The sequence below is a fragment of the Platalea leucorodia genome, assembly GCF_965183815.1.
Source record: "Platalea leucorodia genome assembly, chromosome: 23".
NCBI lineage: Eukaryota > Metazoa > Chordata > Aves > Pelecaniformes > Threskiornithidae > Platalea > Platalea leucorodia.
This window is the reverse complement of record NC_138845.1, coordinates 1,526,647-1,548,562: the sequence shown is the minus strand read 5'-3', so window position 1 is coordinate 1,548,562 and position 21,916 is coordinate 1,526,647. Positions and strand designations below refer to the sequence as shown.

Genomic DNA, 21,916 nt, shown 5'->3' with positions numbered 1-21,916 from the left:
GCCCCAGTGCTCCCACCCGCCGTGGGCAGCAGGAGCCCCCCAGCAACCAGGCCCCCTGAGGCAAGGCAGCCCCCCCCCTTGGCACAGCAGGGCCCCCCCAGGCTTCTGCCAAACTGGGGGGTGTCGGAGATCCCCAGCCCCCCAGGAGGAGTTAACCCCCCCCACGCGCTCACTTGGGGCTCGCTCGGCTCCTGGCCCTGAGAACACCCAGCCCCCCCTGCAGAGCGGGGGCACAGCACGGGGGGCACGCTGCCCCGGGACGGGGAGGGAGGCGCCGTTTGGGGGGGGCTGCAGGGCTCAGCACAGCCCCGGGGACACGCTCAGGGACCAGGGCAGAGACCCCGGGTGCAGGCAGGGACCCCAGGGCCATGCCCCGGGCTGTCGGGGCCGTCGCGGCACGGAGTAAAGACAGCGGAGGCAGGGGTAAGACAGGGAATGCTTTTTATTCAGACCCACGGAGAGGACGGTGGGTCCGGAACAGACTTTTCCACTGAAGCACAGACCATTGAACAGGACAGACCGCGGCGCACACACTGCTACAGACCCACGGGGGGTCTTCAACTAGGTTATGTTCCCTGTAAGAGCAGCACCCTTGTGAGAGTTTAGTATTCCTCCCCTTCCTCCTCTCCCTCCCCTTCCACCGAATCCACCCCCACCTCCTCGTAATCCTTCTCCAGGGCGGCCATGTCCTCCCGCGCCTCCGAGAACTCCCCCTCCTCCATGCCCTCCCCCACGTACCAGTGCACGAACGCCCGCTTGGCGTACATCAGGTCAAACTTGTGGTCCAGGCGGGCCCAGGCCTCGGCGATGGCCGTCGTGTTGCTCAGCATGCACACGGCGCGCTGCACCTTGGCCAGGTCCCCCCCGGGCACCACCGTCGGCGGCTGGTAGTTGATGCCCACCTTGAAACCGGTGGGGCACCAGTCCACGAACTGGATGGTGCGCTTGGTCTTGATGGTGGCGATGGCGGCGTTGACATCCTTGGGCACCACGTCCCCGCGGTACAGCAGGCAGCACGCCATGTACTTGCCGTGCCGCGGGTCGCACTTCACCATCTGGTTGGCCGGCTCGAAGCAGGCGTTGGTGATCTCCGCTACCGAGAGCTGCTCGTGGTAAGCCTTCTCGGCCGAGATGACGGGGGCATAGGTGGCCAGCGGGAAGTGGATGCGGGGGTACGGCACCAGGTTGGTCTGGAACTCCGTCAGGTCGACGTTCAGGGCCCCGTCGAAGCGCAGGGAGGCCGTGATGGAGGACACGATTTGGCCTATCAACCTATTGAGGTTGGTGTAGGTGGGCCTCTCGATGTCCAGGTTGCGGCGGCAGATGTCGTAGATGGCCTCGTTGTCCACCATGAAGGCGCAGTCGGAGTGCTCCAGGGTGGTGTGGGTGGTGAGGATGGAGTTGTAGGGCTCCACCACGGCCGTGGAGACCTGCGGGGCCGGGTAGATGGAGAACTCCAGCTTGGACTTCTTGCCGTAGTCGACGGAGAGGCGCTCCATGAGCAGGGAGGTGAAGCCGGAGCCGGTGCCGCCCCCGAAGCTGTGGAAGACCAGGAAGCCCTGCAGCCCCGTGCACTGGTCAGCCTGGCGAGGAGAGACAAGGGGGGGCCATGTTTAGTCCGGGCAGCGACAGAAGCTGCTCCTTCCTCTCCGTGGCCTCACGAGGAGAGTTGGGGGATTTCCAGCAGCAGAGCAGGGGCCACCGGGATGGGGACAGGGTGGCCCCAACCCCGGCTGTTGGGCACTGACTCATAGGAGCGGTGAATCCCCTAGGGAAGCCCCTTGGCCCCCGGGGTGGGAGAGCGGCCAGAAGCCCCCCGCAGCCTGGGCTGGGTGCCACCGGCTCGGCAGCAGAACGGGGACAGGTCTGGGGAGGGGGCCTGGGCATCGGGGAGGGGGCCGAAGCATCGGCCTCAGCACGGCCGCAGGGCTCCGGGAGGGGCCGGTCAGGGCTGCCAGCGCCTGCGCAGTCCCCGGGACGCCCGTTCCCAGCCGCCCGCAGCTGGACTCGGCCGCGGCGAGAGCCAAACGGGAACAAAGAGGGAATTGCACAGCTCAGCACCGCCAGCGCCCGGGGGCCGCAGCGCCGACGCCCCAGCTGCGCCGCGTCCTGCTGCCGGCCAATGGCAGCTGCTGCAGAACAGGATTAACATTAATTAATATATTAAATCTAAAGGCAGCTCGGCTAGCCCAGGGGGGAGGGAGAGCCTGAGAACCCAGCCTGGGTGCCCTCGGCTCATCTCCCGCGAGCCCCCCCTGCCCCTACCAGCTTGCGGATGCGGTCGAGGACCAGGTCGATGATCTCCTTCCCGATGGTGTAGTGCCCGCGGGCGTAGTTGTTGGCCGCATCCTCCTTGCCCGTGATCAGCTGCTCGGGGTGGAAGAGCTGCCGGTACGTCCCGGTGCGCACCTCGTCTGCGGGGAGAGCCCGCCCGCCCCGTTAGCGCCCGGCACCCGTTGACGCCGGGCGCGCCCTTCGCGCCGCCTGCCCCCCGGCCCCCCGCGCTCACCGATCACCGTGGGCTCCAGGTCCACGAAGACGGCGCGGGGCACGTGCTTGCCGGCCCCCGTCTCGCTGAAGAAGGTGTTGAAGGAGTCGTCCCCCCCGCCGATGGTCTTGTCGCTGGGCATCTGCCCGTCGGGCTGGATGCCGTGCTCCAGGCAGTACAGCTCCCAGCAGGCGTTGCCGATCTGCACGCCCGCTTGGCCCACGTGGATGGAGATGCACTCGCGCTGCGGGGACAGAACATGGGGCCGTGTCACCCCGGGGTCCCCCCTTTGTCCCCATTCCCCCCCCCAGGACCCTGCGGGGACGCTGCCCCCAGGACGGGCTGGCACCGAGCGGGGAAGGGCCAGTGGCCAGGGCTGGATGGGGCCAGCTCATCCCGGGGGCCAGATCCTGCCCAGCCGCACCCTATTGTTCTGGGCCCCAGCAGGCGCAGAGGGCCGCGGGGTGGCCCCGCTCCAGGGCCACACCCAGTACAGGGGGGTGCTCAGCTCCGGGGGTCCCATCCTGCCCCCCCCTCCTCCCCGGGAGCTGGGACCCTGCCTGTTGTGGGATGGGGAGCTCAGCACCAGGGGCTCATACTGCCCCAAGGGACTGGGACCGCACCCAGGGCGAGATGGGGAGCCTCGAGGGTCCCATCCTGCCCTACCCACCCTGCTGAGACCCAGCAATGCCCGGTGCATGGGGGGCTCAGCACCATGGGCTCATCCTGCCCACTCGGGTCCCCATTGAAGCAGGGCCACGCCCAGTGCAGGACTGGGGGGGCTTCATCCTGCCCTGCCTCGTCCTCTGCTGCGGGATGGGGTGCTCAGCACCGGGGGACCCATCCTGCCCCGTTCAACCGGGGCCACGCCCAGTGCGGGCTGCGGGCTCAGCACCGGGGGGCTCCGTCCTGCCCGGTTTAACGGGAGCCACGCCCCGTGCGGGACGGTGGCTCAGTACCGGGGGGGGGGGGAGGGGGGCGATCCTGCCTCGTCGAAGCGGGGCCACGCCCAAGACGGGCTCAGGGCTCAGCACCGGGGACCCATCCGGATCGGTTTAACGGGAGCCACGCCCGGTGCGGGCTCGGTGCTCGGCCCCGGGGACCCATCCTGCCCGGTTTAACGGGAGCCACGCCCGGTGCGGGCTCGGTGCTCGGCCCCGGGGACCCATCCTGCCCGGTTTAACGGGAGCCACGCCCGGTGCGGGCTCGGTGCTCGGCCCCGGGGACCCATCCTGCCCGGCTTAACGGGCACCGTGCCCGATAATCCCACCCCGCCCGGTTTAACGGGAGCCACGCCCGTTGCGGGGGCTCGGTGCTCAGCCCCGGGGAAAGCGGCGGGGGGGGCTCATTTAACGGCAGCCACACTCGGGGCTGGGTCCCGGGCCATTCCCCCCCCCCCCCCCGCCGTAACGGGAGCCGCGCCCGGTGCGGGCTCAGCCCCGGGGCCCATCCCGGGCGGGGGGGGGGGTCGGGACCGGGGATAAAGGCGGGAGCGGGGGAACGGGGAGCGGGAGGAGCGGGACCCCCACCCCGTGCCCCCCCCTCACCATGGCGGCGGTCGGCTCCGGGGCGGTCTCACAGCCCGACGCTGAGGCGGTCGATGTAAGAGGCGCGGCGGAGCGGCGGGCTCGGTGCGGGGCTTTATAGGCCCGGCGGGGCGGGGCGGGCGGCGGGGCCGGGGGCGGCGGCGGCGGCGGCCATTGGCGCGGCCGCGATGAGGTAATGGCCCCCCGCCGCCGCAGACAAAGGCCGGGCGGGGCGGGGGGGCCGGGGGCTGCGGCGGCCACCGACCCCGGCCCCGCCGCCCGTTCCTGCCCGCCGCCGTCTGCGCCCCGGTCGTGTCCTCGTCCCCGGCCCCCGCCGTCGCCGGGTCCCTGTCCCCAGCCGCGTCCTTGTCCCCGGCCGTGTCCCCCGGTGCCCCGGTCCCCGTTCTCGGCCGAGCCACCGTCCCCGGCCACGCCCTGGTCCCCGTCCCCGGTCGTGCCACCCTCCCCAGTCCGGCCGTGCACCACCGCACTGGCTCCCAGTTGTGCCCCTGTCCCCATCCCCAGCCACACCCTGGTCCCCGTCCCCGGTCGTGCCACCCTCCCCAGTCCGGCCGTGCGCCACTGCGCTGGCTCCCAGTTGTGCCCCTGTCCCCATCCCCAGCCACGCCCTGGTCCCCATCCCCGGTGGTGCCACCCTCCCCAGTCCGGCCGTGCGCCACTGCGCTGGCTCCCAGTTGTGCCCCTGTCCCCATCCCCAGCCACGCCCTGGTCCCCATCCCCGGTGGTGCCACCCTCCCCAGTCCGGCCGTGCGCCACTGCGCTGGCTCCCAGTTGTGCCCCTGTCCCCATCCCCAGCCACGCCCTGGTCCCCATCGCCGGTGGTGCCACCATCCCCAGTCCGGCTGTGCGCCACTGCGCTGGCTCCCAGCCATGGCCCTGTCCCCATCCCGAGTCACGCCCTGGTCCCCATTCCCAGCCACGCCCTGGTCCCCATCCCTGGTCGTGCCACTGTCCCCAGTCCGGCCGTGCGCCACTGTGCTGGCTCCCAGTTGTGCCCCTGTCCCCATCCTTGGCCACGCCTTGGTCCCCAGCCCCGGCCATGTCCCTGTCCCCGTCCCGAGCTGTGCCACCGTCCCCCTGTCTGGCCGCTGCCCTGGTTCCCGGTTATGCCCTTGTCCCCATCCTTGGCCACGCCCTGGTCCCTGTCCCCAACCACGCTGTTGTCCCCATCCCTGGTCGCACTCCGGTCCCCAGCCCCAGCCACGCCCTGGTCCCCATCCCTGGCCCTGGCCCCATCCCTGGGGACACTGTCCCCGTGCCTGGCCATGCCCCAGTGCCCTGCTTCCCAGCCACGTCTTGGCCCCCGTCCCCACCGTGGCCCGGTGCCTGGCCTGGCCGCAGCCTGGCCCTTTCCCGGCCGTGCCCTGGCCCTTCCAGCGCCTCTTTGTCTGCAGCAAGCAGCCCCGCGGGGCCCAGCCGGGGGGAGAGAGCGCCTTCCCCCCGGGCAGCTGGGGCCGGGGGCCGGGGACGGCAGGGGACACGGGGGACAAAGCCCTGAGGTGGCTCCCAGCACAGTTTTTGGGGCTGGGGGGGCGCGGACCGAGCGGCAGCTGCTCTGCGGCAGCTGGTGGTTGGGACACAGCTGGGACACCGGGGCACGCGTCCCCCGGCCACCCCTCCATCTGCCGCAGCCCCTGCGCGGCCCCCCCGAGCCACCGGCCCGTGGCCCTGGGGGTTCCCCCTCCCCTTTGTCCCTGCAGAGCCTGGGGCTGGGGGCTGGGGGTCGTCCCCCCGCGGCGGGGGGCTGCGGGGGGGCCCAGTCCCTGCAGCGGGGTGACCTCACGCCACACGCGCGGGCAGAGCTGGCCCCGGCTGCCGCAGGTGGAGCTGCCAGGGTGCCCCCCCCTGCCGAGAAATCACATTTTTCTCTGCATTCCCCACATTATGCAGATTTCTGGGCAGCTCCAGGTTCCCACGTCCCCGCCATCAGCCCCACGTCCCCGCCATCAGCCCCACGTCCCCGCTGTCAGCCCCACGTCCCCGCCATCAGCCCCACGTCCCCACTGCCAGCCCCACGTCCCCGCCGTCAGCCCCACGTCCCCGCCATCAGCCCCACGTCCCCGCTGTCAGCCCCACGTCCCCGCCATCAGCCCCACGTCCCCACTATCAGCCCCACGTCCCCACTGCCAGCCCCACGTCCCCGCCGTCAGCCCCACGTCCCCGCCATCAGCCCCACATCCCCGCCATCAGCCCCACGTCCCCACTGCCAGCCCCACGTCCCCGCTGTCAGCCCAATGTCATAGAATCATTTAGGTTGGAAAAAACCCTTAAGATCATCGAGTCCAACCGCTTCCCCCAGTCTTCCTGTTCTTCCTCCTCCTGTTCTTTCTCCTACTCCTTTTTCCCCTTTTGTTCCTCCTCTTCCCCTTTTTCTTTCAGCTTTTATTTCTTCTATTCTTTGGCTCAACGATTCCTCCCGGTTTTGTTCGGGCTCTGCCGGCCGGGTGCTTTTGGGGTGCTGCTGGAGCGGGGTGGGAGCAGGGAGGGGCCGGGGCTCGGTCCCCGAGCAGACAAAGAGGGGCCGGGATTTGGGCATCGCCCGCCAGAACAAAGAACCGGGCGGCCCTGGCTGCGCCGAGCCGAGCAGCTCCGGCAGATTCGGCTCCCGCTGGGCGAAACGGGTGTTTAGGGGGACCCCGGCCCCAGAGCGGCTCAGCCCCCAGCCCCACGCCGGCTCGGTCCTCGTGTGGGAGACGTCTCCTGCCTTTGTTTCCCCCCGGCCCCGAGGCCTCAGCGCCGGTGCGGGGCCTGGCGGGGCGTCCCCGGGGCGTCCCCAGGGCCTGGGGTGCGGGGGGCTCACAGCAGCCCCCGCCTCGGGGACCCCTCTCCAGGCTGGGGGGGTCGCTGCCCACCCCATCCCCGAGCCGTGGGCAGGGGGTGCCCCGTGGGGCGGCGGGTGGCTCGGCCTGTGCGATGCAGGGTGCAGGGCGAGGGGCCCTGGGTGCCGGGGGTCCCCCCCCAGCCCCTTCCCATCATTAGGTATGGAAGGCCACTCGTCCCCGCGCCGACCGCTGCCAGGCAACGGGTCGTGGTGGCAGGGTTGCTAGGAGACCGGTTGCTAGGAGACAGCCTGGGGACCCCCCCTCGCATTCCCCTTCCCCAACATCCATCCCGGGGCCTGGCCGCGGGGGCGCGGGGAGACGGGGCTGGGGTCCCCCAGCGCCCAGCCCCACTGCGCCTTGCCCCGGGGGCCCGGGCCCCCCAGTGCCCAGCCCCGGTGTGTGCCGGGGGGGGGGTCTGGCCCAGCTCCCGGACCCCCCCGCGCCTCCCGCCCGCCGGTGCTCTGTTGACTGTTGGTAGCAACGCGCGGCTCCTGGTGACGGTTGCTCCCCCCTCCATGTCACCACCACCGAGTGGGACAGGCCCCGGGCCCCCCGGGCCCCCCCCGGCCGCGCAGAGCCCCCAGCCCTGCCCATGGCTGCCCCCCCCCCCGGGATGCCCAGCCCGGGGGGGCTCCGAGAGCCGGCGTCCCCGCTCCCCTCCGCCGCGGGCTCGTTGCCCGGCCTCTGGCTCCCTGCCCGCGGCATGGCCGAGGTTTCCAGCTCCCCCAGTTTGGGCCCTTCCCGGGGGTCCCTCACTGGTGACCTCGCCCCCCCCGGCTGGGATGCATCCGTCCCCGGGGATCAGGGGGTCCTGGCCCTGCCGGGGGCTCCCGGGGAGGGGGTGACAGCCCGGGCACCGGCTGCTGCTATTTTTAACCTGTTTTCCCGCAGAACGCGGCGTGCGAACGCCCGCTCTGTCCGTCTGTCCGTCCCCTGCCACCATCGATGTGACGGGTGCATTGAAACGGAGCGACGGGGCAGCTCGGGGGTGGGGCCGCGCCTCGCCGGGGTGCAGGATGAGGCCCCGGGGCGGCGGGGGGCTCCGGAGGGGTCCCACCATCCCCCCGCTGGCTCGGGGTGGGACTGGGGGGCTGGAGGGGCACGGGGGGGCGGTGACACCCATCCCTGCCCGCACCCGACCCCGCAGCCCCCCTCTGAAGGGCAGGGCGAGGCACCCCCCGAGCCCTGGTGCTGGGGGCAGCGGGTGACCCCGTCCCCAGGGCAGGGAGCGGGGGTGTCCCCCCGTCCCCCCGCAGCCCGGGTGCCCCCTGCCCCCCGCGGAGGCGCAGCCCCGGGAGGGGGGCACGGGCCCCCCGAGGGGCAGCACAGGGCGCGGGGAGGCAGCGGCGGGGCGGGGGGCTGCGGCCAGGCTGGCGGTGGGGAGGGGGCTGCAGCATCGCTCGCCGCTGGCGGGGCAGCACCGCATTGCGGCAAAGCCTGCGATAAAGGAGCGGGGCGGCGGCGGCGGCGGGGGCGAGGCGGGAGAGACCCCGCTGCGGGGGGGTCCCCGCTCTGCCCGGCCCCCCCGAGCACCCCCGACCCCCCGCAGGGCCCCGGAGCCTGGGGGGGGGGGGCTCGGGGGGCTCCGGTGCCATGGGTGGCTCAAGGAGCGGGTGTCGTGGGGACATCGGCCACCTCGGTCACCCCGGCCCCGGGTGGGTGCCAGCACCGAGGGGGTGCCCAGGGGGCGGGGGGACACGGGGGTGGCCAGGGAGTGGGGGGACACGGGGGGAGCCCAGGGAGCGGGGGGACACGGGGGTGCCCAGGGAGTGGGGGGACAGCAGGGTGCCCAGGGGGCGGGGGGACACGGGGGTGCCCAGGGAGTGGGGGGACAGCAGGGTGCCCAGGGGGCGGGGGGACACCGGGGTGTCCAGGGGGCGGGGGGACACGGGGGGTGCCCAGGGGGCGGGGGGACACGGGGGTGCCCAGGGGGCGGGGGGACACGGGGGGAGCCTGGGGGAGCCCTGGGGGGCCCGGCTCAGCCGTGGTGCAGGATGCTGTGCAGTGGGGGCCGGGTGCAGCCCTGGGGCGGGGGCGGACAGGGGGGCACGGGGGGGGACAGGGACCCCGGGGCGCACGGGGGGACACGGGGGCCCTGCAGGGACACGCTGCTCTCGGCCCTGCCAGGAGCCCCCCCGGGGCAGGGGGGCATGGCCGTGGCGGGTCCCCCGGGGACGTCCTGGTCCCCCCACGCCCGGCTCTCTGCCCACCGGCCCTGCGTGGGGACAGGGTCCCTCTGCCGGGGGGGGGACACCGAGGGAGAGACCCCACTGCAGGGCTGGGGGTCGCTGGGGCCACCCGTGTCCCCACGCCGTCCCCACACCCATCTCCGGCCCTGGAGCGTGGCCCCGACCCGCGCTCGCCCCAGCCCAGGGCAGGGGGGGCCCGGGGCGCTGCTCCCCGGGGGCGAGCGTGGGGTGGCCCCCCCGCCCCGCCCCGCCCCGCAGGACCCGTCCCTGCGTGGGTTCCCCCGCGGAGCCGCCCCAGGGGCTGGCGGGGAACCCGGGCGGCGGCCGGGCGCAGGAGCCGGCGCGGCGGGGGCCCGCGGGGCTTCCCACGGGACCGGGACCGGGACCGGGACCGGGACGGGAGGGGGACGGGACCGGGATGGGGACGGGACCGGGACCGGGACCGGGATGGGGACAGGACGGGACGGGGATGGGGACCGCTGGACCCCCGTGGCCCCCAGCCCAGGCCGGGCCGTGGTGCTCCCTGGGCAGAGCCCGGGTCTGGGGCTGCGGCCGGGGGGTGCAGGGACCCCTCCTGCTGAACCCCCCCGACCCTAATACCCCACACAGCCCCCCCTGCCCCTAAAGCCCCCCTAAAATCCCCTAATGCCCCCCTAATGCCCCCCTAAAGCTCCCCAATGCCCCCCACCCCTAAAGCCCCCCTAAAAGCCCCCAATGCGCCCCAAAGCCTCCCTAAAGCCCCCCGATGCCCCCCTAAAGCCCCCCCAACCCTAACGCCCCGCCCCTCCTGCCCCATGCCCCGCCCATCGCCCCGCCCATCGCCCTCCACATTCCACTCCGCCGACGTCACCGCCTACGCACCCTGGCCGGCTTTCGAACCGGCCAATCGGAATCGAGGCGGGGCGGCGAGGGTGTGGTCGGGCGGCGAGGGCGTGGCTGGCGGGGGGCGTGGCTGGTGCCCCGCCCGTCGCGCCCCGCCCCTCGGGAGGCCCCGCCCCCGGGGTATATCGGGGGGGCCCCGCCGGGCGCCCCTCGCCTCCCTCCTCGGCAGCTCCGTAACCGGTTCGGGCAGCGAGCGGCCATGGTGAGGGTCGGGGGGACACGCGTGGGACCCCCCGGGGGGGCGTGGGACCCCCCGGGGCAACGCGTGGGGCTGAGGGGTAGGGGGGTGCCGGGTCCCCCGTGTCCAGGGCGCTGCGTGGGGCTGCGGTCCGGGTGGGGGGATGTGTGAAGGTTCCTCGCGTGTCTGGGACACCCCGTGGGGCCGCCGAGCATTTGCAGGCCCTGAGAGGGGGGACACGGGGGGCTCTGTGTGCCCCCGGTGTGGGGCGGGGGGCCGGAGCCGTGGTCCCCCCCGGCCGGGGCTCGCTGTCCTGGGTGCTCCCTGCCCCCCTGCGTGGGGACACGCCGGGGTGGCCCGGGCTCCCACGCAGGTCCTGGACACGTCCCCACGGCTGCCCCTGGGGCTGCCCGAGCTGGGAGGGGACCCTGCTCCGTGGCGGGGTGCTGGGGGGCCCCCCGCCGCCTCTCCCTGGGGATGGGAGCGAGCCACGGCAGCGTGGGGCTGTGGCGGGGGCAGCCCCCGCTCTCACCCCAGCCGCGATGGGGGAGGCTCTGCCCGGCCCATGGAGTTTGCCCTGGTCCCGAGTGGGGGCGGCTGGGAGGGGCGTGGGCAGCCCCGTGGGGAGGGGGCTGAAGCTGTCCCTGTCCCAGTACAGGCCTTGGGTGGTGGGAAGTGGGAATGGTGGGGACTGGGAATAACCCTGGGGAGCCCCAGCTCCTGGCTCTGGGGAAGTGGGGGGTGACCGGCGTTGGGGTGGGGGCTGCGCCCCGCTGAGCCCGATCCCCCCGTGCCCCCGCAGCGCGAGTGCATCTCCATCCACGTGGGCCAAGCGGGCGTGCAGATCGGCAACGCCTGCTGGGAGCTGTACTGCCTGGAGCACGGCATCCAGCCCGACGGGCAGATGCCCAGCGACAAGACCATTGGCGGGGGGGATGACTCCTTCAACACCTTCTTCAGCGAGACGGGGGCCGGCAAGCACGTGCCCCGCGCCGTCTTCGTGGACCTGGAGCCCACGGTGATCGGTGAGCGCGGGGGGCCGGGGGGCAGGCGGCGCGAAGGGCGCGCCCGGCGTCAACGGGTGCCGGGCGCTAACGGGGCGGGCGGGCTCTCCCCGCAGACGAGGTGCGCACCGGGACGTACCGGCAGCTCTTCCACCCCGAGCAGCTGATCACGGGCAAGGAGGATGCGGCCAACAACTACGCCCGCGGGCACTACACCATCGGGAAGGAGATCATCGACCTGGTCCTCGACCGCATCCGCAAGCTGGTGAGCGTCCCGTGGGGTCTCGCGGGGTGGGTCCGTCCCCAGGGGGTGGCTGGGGACACCGGGAAGCCGGTGTCCCTGGGAAGGTGACCAGCAGGTCCTTCTCGCCCCATCAGCGCTTTGGGACAGAAGGTGGGGCTGCCCCGGGGTGTGGGTGGCGGGTCTGGGCTGTCCCCCGTGCCCACAGGGGACACTGCTGCCCTGGGGGCAGCCCGGCCCTGTCCCAGCCCGGTGCCGAGCCCGGCTGTGGAGCAGAGCAGGACGGGAAGCCCCATGCCCGGGGCAGAGGGGGCTGCGCAGCCCTGCTTTGGCTGCTGGTGCGGCACTGGTTTGACTGGTGCGGCTGCCCGAGCTCTTTGAACCTCTGGTTCCCACGCCGGGGCTGGCGCCGGGGCTGGCCGGACCTGCTGTGCCGCGGGCTCCGCTCGGGGAGCTCCCGGCACATCAAAGGCTGAGCTGGCTGCCCACGGGCTTGCGTGGGACGGGTGGCTGCTGCCGGGGCCATCCCGGGGCGCACGAGGGTGCGAAGCCATGGCTGACCTGCTCCGGACCCCGCTGGGGTCTCTCCTCGCCAGGCTGACCAGTGCACGGGGCTGCAGGGCTTCCTGGTCTTCCACAGCTTCGGGGGCGGCACCGGCTCCGGCTTCACCTCCCTGCTCATGGAGCGCCTCTCCGTCGACTACGGCAAGAAGTCCAAGCTGGAGTTCTCCATCTACCCGGCCCCGCAGGTCTCCACGGCCGTGGTGGAGCCCTACAACTCCATCCTCACCACCCACACCACCCTGGAGCACTCCGACTGCGCCTTCATGGTGGACAACGAGGCCATCTACGACATCTGCCGCCGCAACCTGGACATCGAGAGGCCCACCTACACCAACCTCAACCGCCTCATCAGCCAGATCGTGTCCTCCATCACGGCCTCCCTGCGCTTCGACGGGGCCCTGAACGTCGACCTGACGGAGTTCCAGACCAACCTGGTGCCGTACCCCCGCATCCACTTCCCGCTGGCCACCTACGCCCCCGTCATCTCGGCCGAGAAGGCTTACCACGAGCAGCTGACGGTGGCGGAGATCACCAACGCCTGCTTCGAGCCGGCCAACCAGATGGTGAAGTGCGACCCGCGGCACGGCAAGTACATGGCGTGCTGCCTGCTGTACCGCGGGGACGTGGTGCCCAAGGATGTCAACGCCGCCATCGCCACCATCAAAACCAAGCGCACCATCCAGTTCGTGGACTGGTGCCCCACCGGTTTCAAGGTGGGCATCAACTACCAGCCGCCGACGGTGGTGCCCGGGGGGGACCTGGCCAAGGTGCAGCGCGCCGTGTGCATGCTGAGCAACACGACGGCCATCGCCGAGGCCTGGGCCCGCCTGGACCACAAGTTTGACCTGATGTACGCCAAGCGGGCGTTCGTGCACTGGTACGTGGGGGAGGGCATGGAGGAGGGGGAGTTCTCGGAGGCGCGGGAGGACATGGCCGCCCTGGAGAAGGATTACGAGGAGGTGGGGGCCGACAGCGTGGAGGGCGAGGAGGACGGGGAGGAATACTAGCGCCTTGTCTCTTCCGCCGGTCACGCTGTGCTGCTGTTCATTAAAATCGCTCTTTCCAGGCTGGCCTCGGTGATTGTCCCAGCAGGATCTGCGTCGCGGTGACCCGGGGGGACGTCCCGAGGGGGGGGGGAGGGTCCAGGCTGGGCAGAGCTGGCCTGGGCTGGTGGCCAGGTCCTGCTGCCAGCTGGCCCAGGGGCTGGGCTGGGGGGGCTGCGGGGGCCTGGGGTCCCTCGGCTGGGTCCTGTGCTGTGCGCTGGCTCTGCCCTGCTGGGCTGCCTGCTCTGGGGGGGGTCTGTGTCCCCCCACCATTGTCCCCAGGGCTCCCTGTCACATGGGTGGGTGCCTGGGGGGGTGAGGACCCCTGGGAAGAGCCCCCAGGGGGCTGGGAGCCCCTGCTGCCCCAGCAGACGCCCCCCGGCTCCAGCCCCGGGTGCGTGGGCAGGATGCGGCCCCGGGCACGGCTGGTGCAGACGGGCGGTACGTGGCGTGGCGCGGCTCCTGGCATGGCGCTGGCCGCTGCGCTGTGCTCTGCAGCGCTGGGGGGGTCCTGGGCGGGAGGGGCCCCCCCGGGCAGGGCACCGACCCCTTCCCATAAGCACTGCATGGGAAGGGGGGCTGAGGCCATCGTGAGCCGCGTCAGGGCTGTCCCTCCAAAATGGGGGGGACAGGGCCCCCGTCCTGGGGGCTGCCATGGGCAGGGCCTGCATCGCCTGCTCCCTGGGGCTGAGCACCCGGGGCAGGATGGGACCCAGCTGGGGAGGGGGCTCTGCTGAGCCCCGCAGCAGGGGGTGAGGATGGGCCTCACCCTGCAGCCCCCAGCCCCTCGCTGCATCCCAGTGGGGGGTCTGCACCCCCTCTCCCCGTGCTGCTTGGGGGGGACCCCGCACCCCCTGGTTCTGCCCTGCGCCCCGCGGGGTCCCCCAGCCCCCTCCTGCGTCCTGGCAGGGGGAGACCCGGTGCTGCCCAGCCCCTCTCCCTCTGCCCCAGTGGGGGTCTGGGCCCCCCCGGCCCCGCTGCCCACCGCCCCTGGGGCCACCAGGCTCCTCTGCCTGTACCCCCGAGGGGACCCCTGCAGCCCCCATCCCGCATCCCGAGGGGCCCCTGCAGCCCCCGTCCCGCATCCCGAGGGGACCCCTGCAGCCCCCACCCCACATCCCGAGGGGACCCCTGCAGCCCCCCATCCCGCAGCCCCCACCCCGCATCCCGAGGGGACCCCCGCAGCCCCCCGTCCCGAAGCCCCCACCCCGCATCCCGAGGGGACCCCCGCAGCCCCCCGTCCCGCAGCCCCCACCCTGCATCCCGAGGGGACCCCCGCAGCCCCCCGTCCCGCAGCCCCCACCCCGCATCCCGAGGGGACCCCCGCAGCCCCCGTCCCGCAGCCCGACGGGGGTCCCCGGCCCCCCCCGGCCCCCCTCCCCCCCCGAGGGGACACCCGCAGCCCCCGGTCCTCCCCCCGGCCGGGAGACCCCTCCCCTCGCTCCCGCACCCCCGGGTCCCCCCGGCGGGGCGGAGCCGCTGCCCGCTATAAACAGCCGGTACCGGCGGCCGCCGCCCTCCCGGTACCGCCATGAGCCGCGGCGCCCGCGCCCCCCCCCCGCGCCGCCCCCTCGGGGCTCCGCCGCCGCCCATCCCCGCGGCTCCGGGGCGGCTGGCGGCGGCGGCGGCGGCGCGGAGCGCGGAGCGGGAGGAGCTGGCGGCGCTGAACGATCGTTTCGCCGCTTTCCTGGAGCGGGTGCGGGCGTTGGAGCGGCAGAACGGGGCCCTGCGAGCCGCCCTGGGCCGCGCCGCCGCCGCCGCCGCGCCCCGCACCGCGGGGCTGGTGCAGGGGGAGCTGCGGGGGCTGCGGGAGCGGCTGCAGCGCCTCGGCCGCGACCGGGACCGGCTCCAGGCCGAGCGGGATGGGCTGGCCGGCGACCTGGCGGCCCTGCGGCAGCGGTGGGTGGGCGCCGGGGTGGGGGGTGCGCCGGGACGGGGCCGGGGGGTGCACCGGGATGGGGACCGGGGGGTGCACCGGGACGGGGGGTGCACCGGGATGAGGGGTGCACCGGGATGGGGCCGGGGGGTGCACCGGGATGAGGGATGCACCGGGATGGGGCGGACCGGGGGGTGCACGGGGATGGGGCCGGGGGGTGCACCGGGATGAGGGATGCACCGGGATGAGGCCGGGGGGTGCGCCGGGATGAGGCCGGGGGGTGCACGGGGATGGGGCCGGGGGGTGCACCGGGATGAGGGGTGCGCCGGGATGGGGCTGGGGGCTGCACCGGGGGACGTGGGGGTGACAGGGCCCGGGGGATGCCCCGGGGGCACTGGGGAGGGAGCGGGCGTGAACTGGGGAGGGGGCCGGGGATGCGCCCAGCAGACGCCGGAGAAAGCAGCTGGGATGCACGGGGGGCACTGGGAGGGACCCAGGGTGGGGACTGGGAGGGACTGGGAGAGCAGGGCTCTGCGGAAGGGCGGCGCACGGCGGGGTGGGGGCACTGGGCGTGGACTGGGACGAGCACTGGGGGGAGATGGGGCCGGGGCAGGGCTGGACCCCCCCGGGGAGGCTGCAGGGGGGTCGTGGCCCCGGGGCGGTGTGACGGGGCCCGGGTGGGGTCCCCCAGGATCTGGGGGTCCTGCGGGAGGGGCTGGTCCTGCCCTGGCTGTGCGGGGACAGGGACACCCCAGGGCTGCCCCTTCCCGGGCTGGGGGCGCCTCCTCCCCCTCCTGCAGCACACGGGGGGCTGCGGCAGGGCGGGGGTCCCGGGCGGCAGGAGGCAGGGGGCGGGGGGCTGCACCCTGGCCCCCGCCTCCTCCTCACCCCTGCTGTCCCCAGGCTGGAGGACGAGACGCAGAAACGGGAGGATGCGGAGAAGAGCCTGGTGCTGTTCCGCAAGGTGCGGGGCTGGGGGGCCCGTCCCCCCCGTGTGGTCCCCGTTCCCCGTCCCCCCCGTGCGGTGCCGGCCGGTGAGGCCCCCGCCCTACGAAGGCCCCCGCGATGCCCCGTGCACCCGGCGCTCCCCATCCTGCACCCCCCCGGGGGGGTTCCCGGGGGGCCCCATCCCCTCCGCGCTGCCCGGCAGCTCGGCCTGGCCTCTCCCCGCAGGACGTGGACGACGCCACGCTGTCCCGCCTGGAGCTGGAGCGCAGGGTCGAGCTGCTGATGGACGAGATCGGCTTCCTCAAGAAGCTGCACGAGGAGGTGGGGGGCCGGGGGGGCCGGGAGCGGGCCGGGTCCGCGGGCCGCGGCGTGACGGCCCGCGCGCCCGCGCAGGAGCTGCGGGACCTGGAGGTGAGCGCCCCGAGCCCGGCGGTGCCGGTGGAGGTGGAGGTCCGCAAGCCGGAGCTGACGGCGGCGCTGCGGGAGATCCGCACCCAGTACGAGAGCATCGCCGTGAAGAACCTGCAGGAGGCCGAGGAGTGGTACAAGTCGAAGGTACCCGGGGCTGGGGGGGCCGGGGGGGGCCGGGGGGCCCCGGCGGCCCTGACTCCCCCGGCCCCCGCAGTTCGCCGACCTCTCGGACGCGGCCAACCGCAACCACGAGGCGCTGCGGCTGGCCAAGCAGGAGATGAACGAGTCCCGGCGGCAGATCCAGAGCCTCACCTGCGAGGTGGACGGGCTGAAGGGCATGGTGAGAGCCGGGGCGGGGGGCTCCGGGGGGGCGCAGGCACCGAGCCCCGGCCCCACGCGGCCCCCTCTCCCCCCGCAGAACGAGGCGCTGCAGCGGCAGATGCAGGAGATGGAGGACGAGTTCGGGGAGGAGATCGGGAGCTACCAGGATGTGGTGGGGCGGCTGGAGCAGGAGATCCAGCAGATGAAGGAGGAGATGGCGCGGCACCTGCGCGAGTACCAGGACCTGCTCAACGTCAAGATGGCCCTGGACATCGAGATCGCCACGTACCGCAAGCTGCTGGAGGGCGAGGAGAGCCGGTGAGGCTGCCCGGCCCGGCGAGGGGAGGCCAGCGCGCGCGCGGCCTCGCGGCCCCGTCGCTGCCGGGGTGCAGGGGGTCCCCCCCGCTGGGTCAGCCCGGTTGTTACGGGGTGGGCTTGCAAGGAGGCAGCTCTGGGCACCGATTCCGCGGGCCGACGGAGCGTTCCCACGGGAGCTTCTTGCCAGCGCGATAAAGGCGAGGCCAGGGAAGGCGCGATGGCGGGGGAGCTGCCGCCGGCTCGGCAGCCTGCGGGCACAGCCCACCGCCGGCCCGGCACAGGCTGACCGCGATGGGGGTCACCCGCTCCGTGGTGTGGAAGGGTCAGGGTCACCAGCGATGCCCGGGAGCCCCTGACCCCCCTCTCCCCCCCCAGGATCACCGTCCCCCCGCACCCCGCCACCTCCTTCAGCATGAGGAGCTCAGGTGAGGGGGGGCCGGGGGTCCCCGCGCCCCTGCCCAGGGTGGCCTCGCACCCACCCGCACCCCGCGGGGGGACAGGGGGGCTGACGGCCTCTCTGTGCCCCAGTGCTGGAGCCGCAGCCCGCGGAGAGCCCGGCGCGCAGGATGGTGCTCATCAAAACCATCGAGACGCGGGACGGGCAGGTGGGGGCTGGGGGCTGCAGGCCCGGGGGGTCCCCGCCTGGGGGGCTGGGCTGACCCCCCCTTCTCCCCCCGCAGCAGGTGGTGACGGAGTCCCACAAGGAGCGAGCGGAGCCGGGGAAGTGACGGAGGAGGGGACCTGCGCCCCGGCCCCCAGGCTGCGCTGCCCGGACCCCCGGGGCGGCGGCTGGGGGGGCTTCGCCGGACCCCGGTGCGGGCCGGGGGCTGAGCGGGGGGCCGGGGGCTGAGCGGGGGGCCGGCTGCCCCGCGCCCCCTCCCCAGCGCCGCGGCGCGAAGCTGCGCCGCAGCCCGGTGCCCGGTGCCCCCCCCCATTTATTGCTATTTATTGCCTCTATTTCTCTCCCCGCCGGAACCCCGGTTGTGCTGAACGTTTATCGAACGTCTCCCGCGCTGCCCGCGGCTGGGGGGCCCCGGGTCCCCTCCCGCCGACGGGGCCTGGGGGCTCCGGGGGCTCCCGGGCGCTGCTGGGGGGGCTCGGGGGGCTGCCCCCCATGTCCCCATCCTGCTTGAGTGGCAAATAAAGGCTGTGACGAGGACGTGGCTGGGTCCCGTGCGTTGGCCGTGGGGGGCACCCGGTGCTGCACCAAGGGGGGGGGGGGGGGGGGGGCTGCAGGGGCCGTGCCGGGGGGGGGCCAGGCCCGGGGGTGGCCACCCGGCCCCTGCAGCCCTGGGGGGGCCCCCCGGCAGGCGCGTGACAGCACGGGGGTCCGGGGGGATCCAGGCCCAGCCTGGGAGCGCTGGGGGGTGCGGAGCCCTTCTGGGCCCCCTGTCCCCCCCAGGGGCTCGGGGGAGTGGGGGGCCCCCGCCTGCCCTGACTGGGGGGGCTTCCCCAGGGAGGGGTTGGGGTGCAGCTCTTTAGGGGGGGCGAAGACCCCCCGGGACCCCGAGGTGACGGTGAAGGCGGCGCTGGCTCTTCCCAGTGTCTCTCCAGGCTCCGGCAATGCTTGGGTGGGGTGGCCCCGGGGTGGGGGGACCCTGGGCGGGGGGGGGGGGGGGGATTTGGGGGCAGGGAGGTGCCTGGGGAGATGGGGGCACCCTGGGAATTGAAACTGGGGGGGGGGCATGACCCAGGTCAGGGGGGTTGGGGGCCCTGGGGAGGTTGGGGGGAGCCCCACCTGCCCTGACCGTGGGGACCCCCCCAGGAGGAGAGCGGGGTGCAAGACCTCAGGGGGGACGAGGGCCAGCGGGACCCCGAGGTGGCGGCGCCGGCTCTTCCCGGTGTCTCCCAGGCACCTGGGGGGGTGGGGGGTGGGGGGGGTGGGGGGTGGGGGGGTGACCCTGGGGCTGGGGGGGGGTCAGGCGGGGGGGGGCGATCCTGGGGTCGGGGGGGATCCTGGGGTCAGGGAGGGACCCTGAGAGGGGGGGTGGGGGCCAGTTGGGGAGAGGGGTGGGACACCATGGGGGGGTTGAGAGTGGGGGGGGTGGCCCTGGGGAGGGGGGCACCCTGGGGAGGGGGGGATCGCACTCCCCACCCCCGGGGGCAGCCGGGACCCCGACCCGCCGGGGGAGCAGGACGGGAAGGATGGGGACGCCCCCCCGGACACTGGGCACCTCGTGGGGTCTCTGGGGCGCCGAGCCCCCCCCCGCCAGCCCTTCCCGGGGGTCCCCGGGCCGCCGCCCCCCCCCGCCGGCGGTAGCCGTGTCCTCCCGGCCACTGGCCACGCGGTGGCAGCACCGGCCCGCGGCCACGGCGGCCGCAGGGCTCGGGCGGGGGGGACCCCGCGGCTCCGCTCCCCCGGGACCCCAGCCCCATCGCGGGGTGGCCTGCGCCCCTCTGCGTGGCGGGGGGCTGTCGCTGTCCCCAGTGGCAGCAGGCGGGGGGGGGGGAGGTGACAATGAGGGTCCCCACCAGGGGCCCGGAGCTCGTCCCCGCTGCGAGGACAGGGGACAAGCAGGGCCAGCGCCAAGGAGCGATGGTGGCCAAGCGCCCTCCCTGGGGGTCCCCGTCCCCCCCGCCCCGTCCCCAGGGGTCCCCTCCGCCCCCCCCCCGGAGGCGAAGGCAGCAGCTGCGCACCCAAACCCCGAGTGTTTTATTGGGGGGAACACGGAGCCCAGCGATCGGCCGCGGGGCCGGGGGACCCCCGGCGACGGGGACAGCACCGGGACACCCCGACGCCCTTTGGGGGTGCTGGCATGCGGGGAGGGGGGCACTGGGGGGGCGTGGGGGTGACTGCGGGGCGTGGAGGAGCCGGGGGGTGCGCGTGCGCGGGGCGGCGGGGGCACGCGTGTCCCCGCGGGTGTCGTCGCGCCCAGCGCCGTCGCGGGGGACGCTCACACCAGCGGGAGCCGGGACCGCGGCCCCGCGGCGGGGCGGGGGGCTCAGTCGGGGTAGATGATGAAGCCGGAGAAGGTGCTGTACTTGTTGGTGTTGCCGCCGTGCACTTTGCCGCCGTCCAGCTTGACGAAGACCTCGTCGCCCACGTCCAGGTGCAGGATGACGCTGTTGCTGGCGTAGTCGTAGTTCTGGTCCGCATCCTGCGCGATGGCGCTGGCCCGCACCTGGGGGGCACGGCCGTCAGGGACCCCCCCGCCCCGGGGGGAGCCTGGGAGCGGCGTGCGGGGCTGGGAACGGGGGGGCTGAGCTGCTCTGGACCCCCCCAGCCCGCTCGGCCCCCCCGTCCATCACCGCTCAAGGTCACGCCGCCCGGCTGCGGCAGAACCGGGCGAGGGAGCCAGCGTCCCCCCCCGCTCCCTAACTGTTGCCGGCCGCCAGCGGTGACGGGGGGGGGACAGGGACAGAGCCCCCCCCACCCTGGGGTCCCCCGGGGTAGGGCCACCCCCCACGCCCGCGGCAGGCTGTCGGAGCTGGGTCTCACCGGCGGTGCTCGCCCCGAGGACCCGCTGGGGACCGGATTTGGAGAACCCCGGTGCCCCCGAGGCTGCGGGAGCCCGGGGCCCTCCCTGCCCCACGCTCCTGCGCGGCCCCGGGGACCAGGGATGCTCGGGGGGGGCCGCGGAGCCGGCATCGACCCTGCTGGATCGATCCTCGTTTCTCCCATAATAAATGGGAAGCGTCCGGGGCGAGGCGGCGCAGGAGCTGCCGGCCGGGCTGCGCCTCCGCGAACAAAGGGACGAGCCGGGGGCACAGCCTGTCCCCCCCCCCGGTGCTGGTGGCCGTCCCGGCCGGGGGCACAGCCTGTCCCCCCCCCCGGTGCTGGTGGCCGTCCCGGCCGGGGGGCACAGCCTGTCCCCCCCCCCGGTGCTGGTGGCCGTCCCGGCCGGGGGGCACAGCCTGTCCCCCCCCGGTGCTGGCAGCTGGCCCAGCTGGCCCCAATGGACCCCATTCCCCAGCAGCTCCGAGCCCGGCGCTCCCAGGGGAGCGTGTCCCCCCCGTCCCTGCGGCAGGAGCCCCGGGGATGGGGGTTTCGTGTCCCCAGGGCTGAGGCAGGCGGTGGGGACGGGTGTGGGGCTGCGGGGTGGCTCCCCCAGTCACCCCCTCCATGGTCCCAGAGGAGGAACGGACTGGGGGTAGATGGGGATACTGGGGTGAGGAGAGCAGGGATGGGGAACCAGGGCTGGGGGGAAATGAGATGGGGGAAGAGGGATGGGGAGAAGAGGATGGGAATTGGGGGAAACGGAATGGGGGGACTGGGGTGGGGGGAACTGGGATGGGGAACCAGGATGGGGGATCAGGAATGGGGGGAACAGGATGGGGGAACTGAGATTAAGGGAAACCGGAATGGGAAAACAGGGATGGGAAGAAACAGGATGGGAAAACCAAGACAGGGGAAGCGGGATGGGGAAACTGGGATGGGGGGAGCTGGGATGGGGGGAGCTGGGATGGGGGAGCCCGGTGGAGACGCACGGAGAAATGGAGCTGGAGGGGCCGGGGTGGAACAGGGCGAGGGAGCGGCTGGGGGGAGCGGGGCGGGGGGCACCGGGGACACCGGGAGGAGCCGCCGTGGGGCTGCCGGCAGCGGTGCCGGGCCCGGCCCGTACCTGCCCGTTCTTCATCAGGTCGGCCCACATGCTGGTGCCGTCGCCGCCGCGCATGAGGACGTGGTAGGTGAAGAAGTAGATGCCGGGCAGGGGGCAGGTGAACTTCCCGCTGGAGGGCTCGTAGTAGTTGCCCACGTTGGTGACCACGTCGTCGAAGCGCAGCACCTCGTAGCCCTCGTGGGGCTTCCGCAGCCCCGCGTAGAAGGCGATCTTGGGGCTGTAGAAGGAGGGGATGTACCCCCCGGGACCCGGCCCCGGTGGCCCCGGTGGCCCCGGCCGGCCCGGCTCACCCGGCGGCCCCCGCGGTCCCGGCGGCCCGGGGGGGCCCCGCACGCCGGCGCGGCCCTTGCGCCCCGGTTCGCCCTTGGCGCCGGGCAGGAAGGGCGGCGGGGAGGCGGCGGGCAGCTCGGGGCCGGGGTAGGGGTCGCAGACCATGCGGCAGCTGCCCAGCATCTCGTAGTGCGCGGCCGCCTTGGAGCTGTGCACCAGCAGCGGGATGGCCACCAGCAGCACCAGCACCAT

General features: G+C 74.2%; 4 protein-coding genes across 4 annotated transcripts; 2 read left to right on the top strand and 2 right to left on the bottom strand.

Annotated features, from left to right (window-relative positions):
• Window positions 1-424: 424 nt before the first annotated feature.
• On the bottom strand, window positions 425-4,120 carry TUBA1A (tubulin alpha 1a). Its single transcript, XM_082332661.1, has 4 exons — window positions 4,036-4,120; window positions 2,510-2,732; window positions 2,266-2,414; window positions 425-1,583 (listed from the first exon to the last, which is right to left on the bottom strand). Exons 1-4 carry the CDS (start codon window positions 4,036-4,038, stop codon window positions 603-605), a joined length of 1,356 nt encoding a protein of 451 aa, XP_082188787.1. The 5' UTR covers window positions 4,039-4,120; the 3' UTR covers window positions 425-602.
• Window positions 4,121-10,902: 6,782 nt separating this feature from the next.
• LOC309600366 (tubulin alpha-1C chain) lies at window positions 10,903-12,922 on the top strand (the record flags this gene model as incomplete). The annotated part of the gene is made up of 3 exons (XM_082332682.1): window positions 10,903-11,131; window positions 11,227-11,375; window positions 11,948-12,922. The coding sequence occupies exons 1-3, from the start codon at window positions 11,011-11,013 to the stop codon at window positions 12,920-12,922; spliced, it is 1,245 nt and encodes a 414-aa protein (XP_082188808.1). The 5' UTR covers window positions 10,903-11,010.
• Window positions 12,923-14,489: 1,567 nt separating this feature from the next.
• On the top strand, window positions 14,490-17,560 carry PRPH (peripherin; the record flags this gene model as incomplete). The annotated part of the gene is made up of 9 exons (XM_082332674.1): window positions 14,490-14,857; window positions 15,738-15,798; window positions 16,008-16,103; window positions 16,176-16,337; window positions 16,408-16,533; window positions 16,612-16,832; window positions 17,208-17,257; window positions 17,361-17,437; window positions 17,513-17,560. 9 exons carry the CDS (start codon window positions 14,490-14,492, stop codon window positions 17,558-17,560), a joined length of 1,209 nt encoding a protein of 402 aa, XP_082188800.1.
• A 2,214-nt stretch (window positions 17,561-19,774) lies between these two features.
• Window positions 19,775-21,916, bottom strand: C1QL4 (complement C1q like 4; the record flags this gene model as incomplete). Its single annotated transcript, XM_082332683.1, has 2 exons — window positions 19,775-19,954; window positions 21,395-21,916. 2 exons carry the CDS (start codon window positions 21,914-21,916, stop codon window positions 19,775-19,777), a joined length of 702 nt encoding a protein of 233 aa, XP_082188809.1.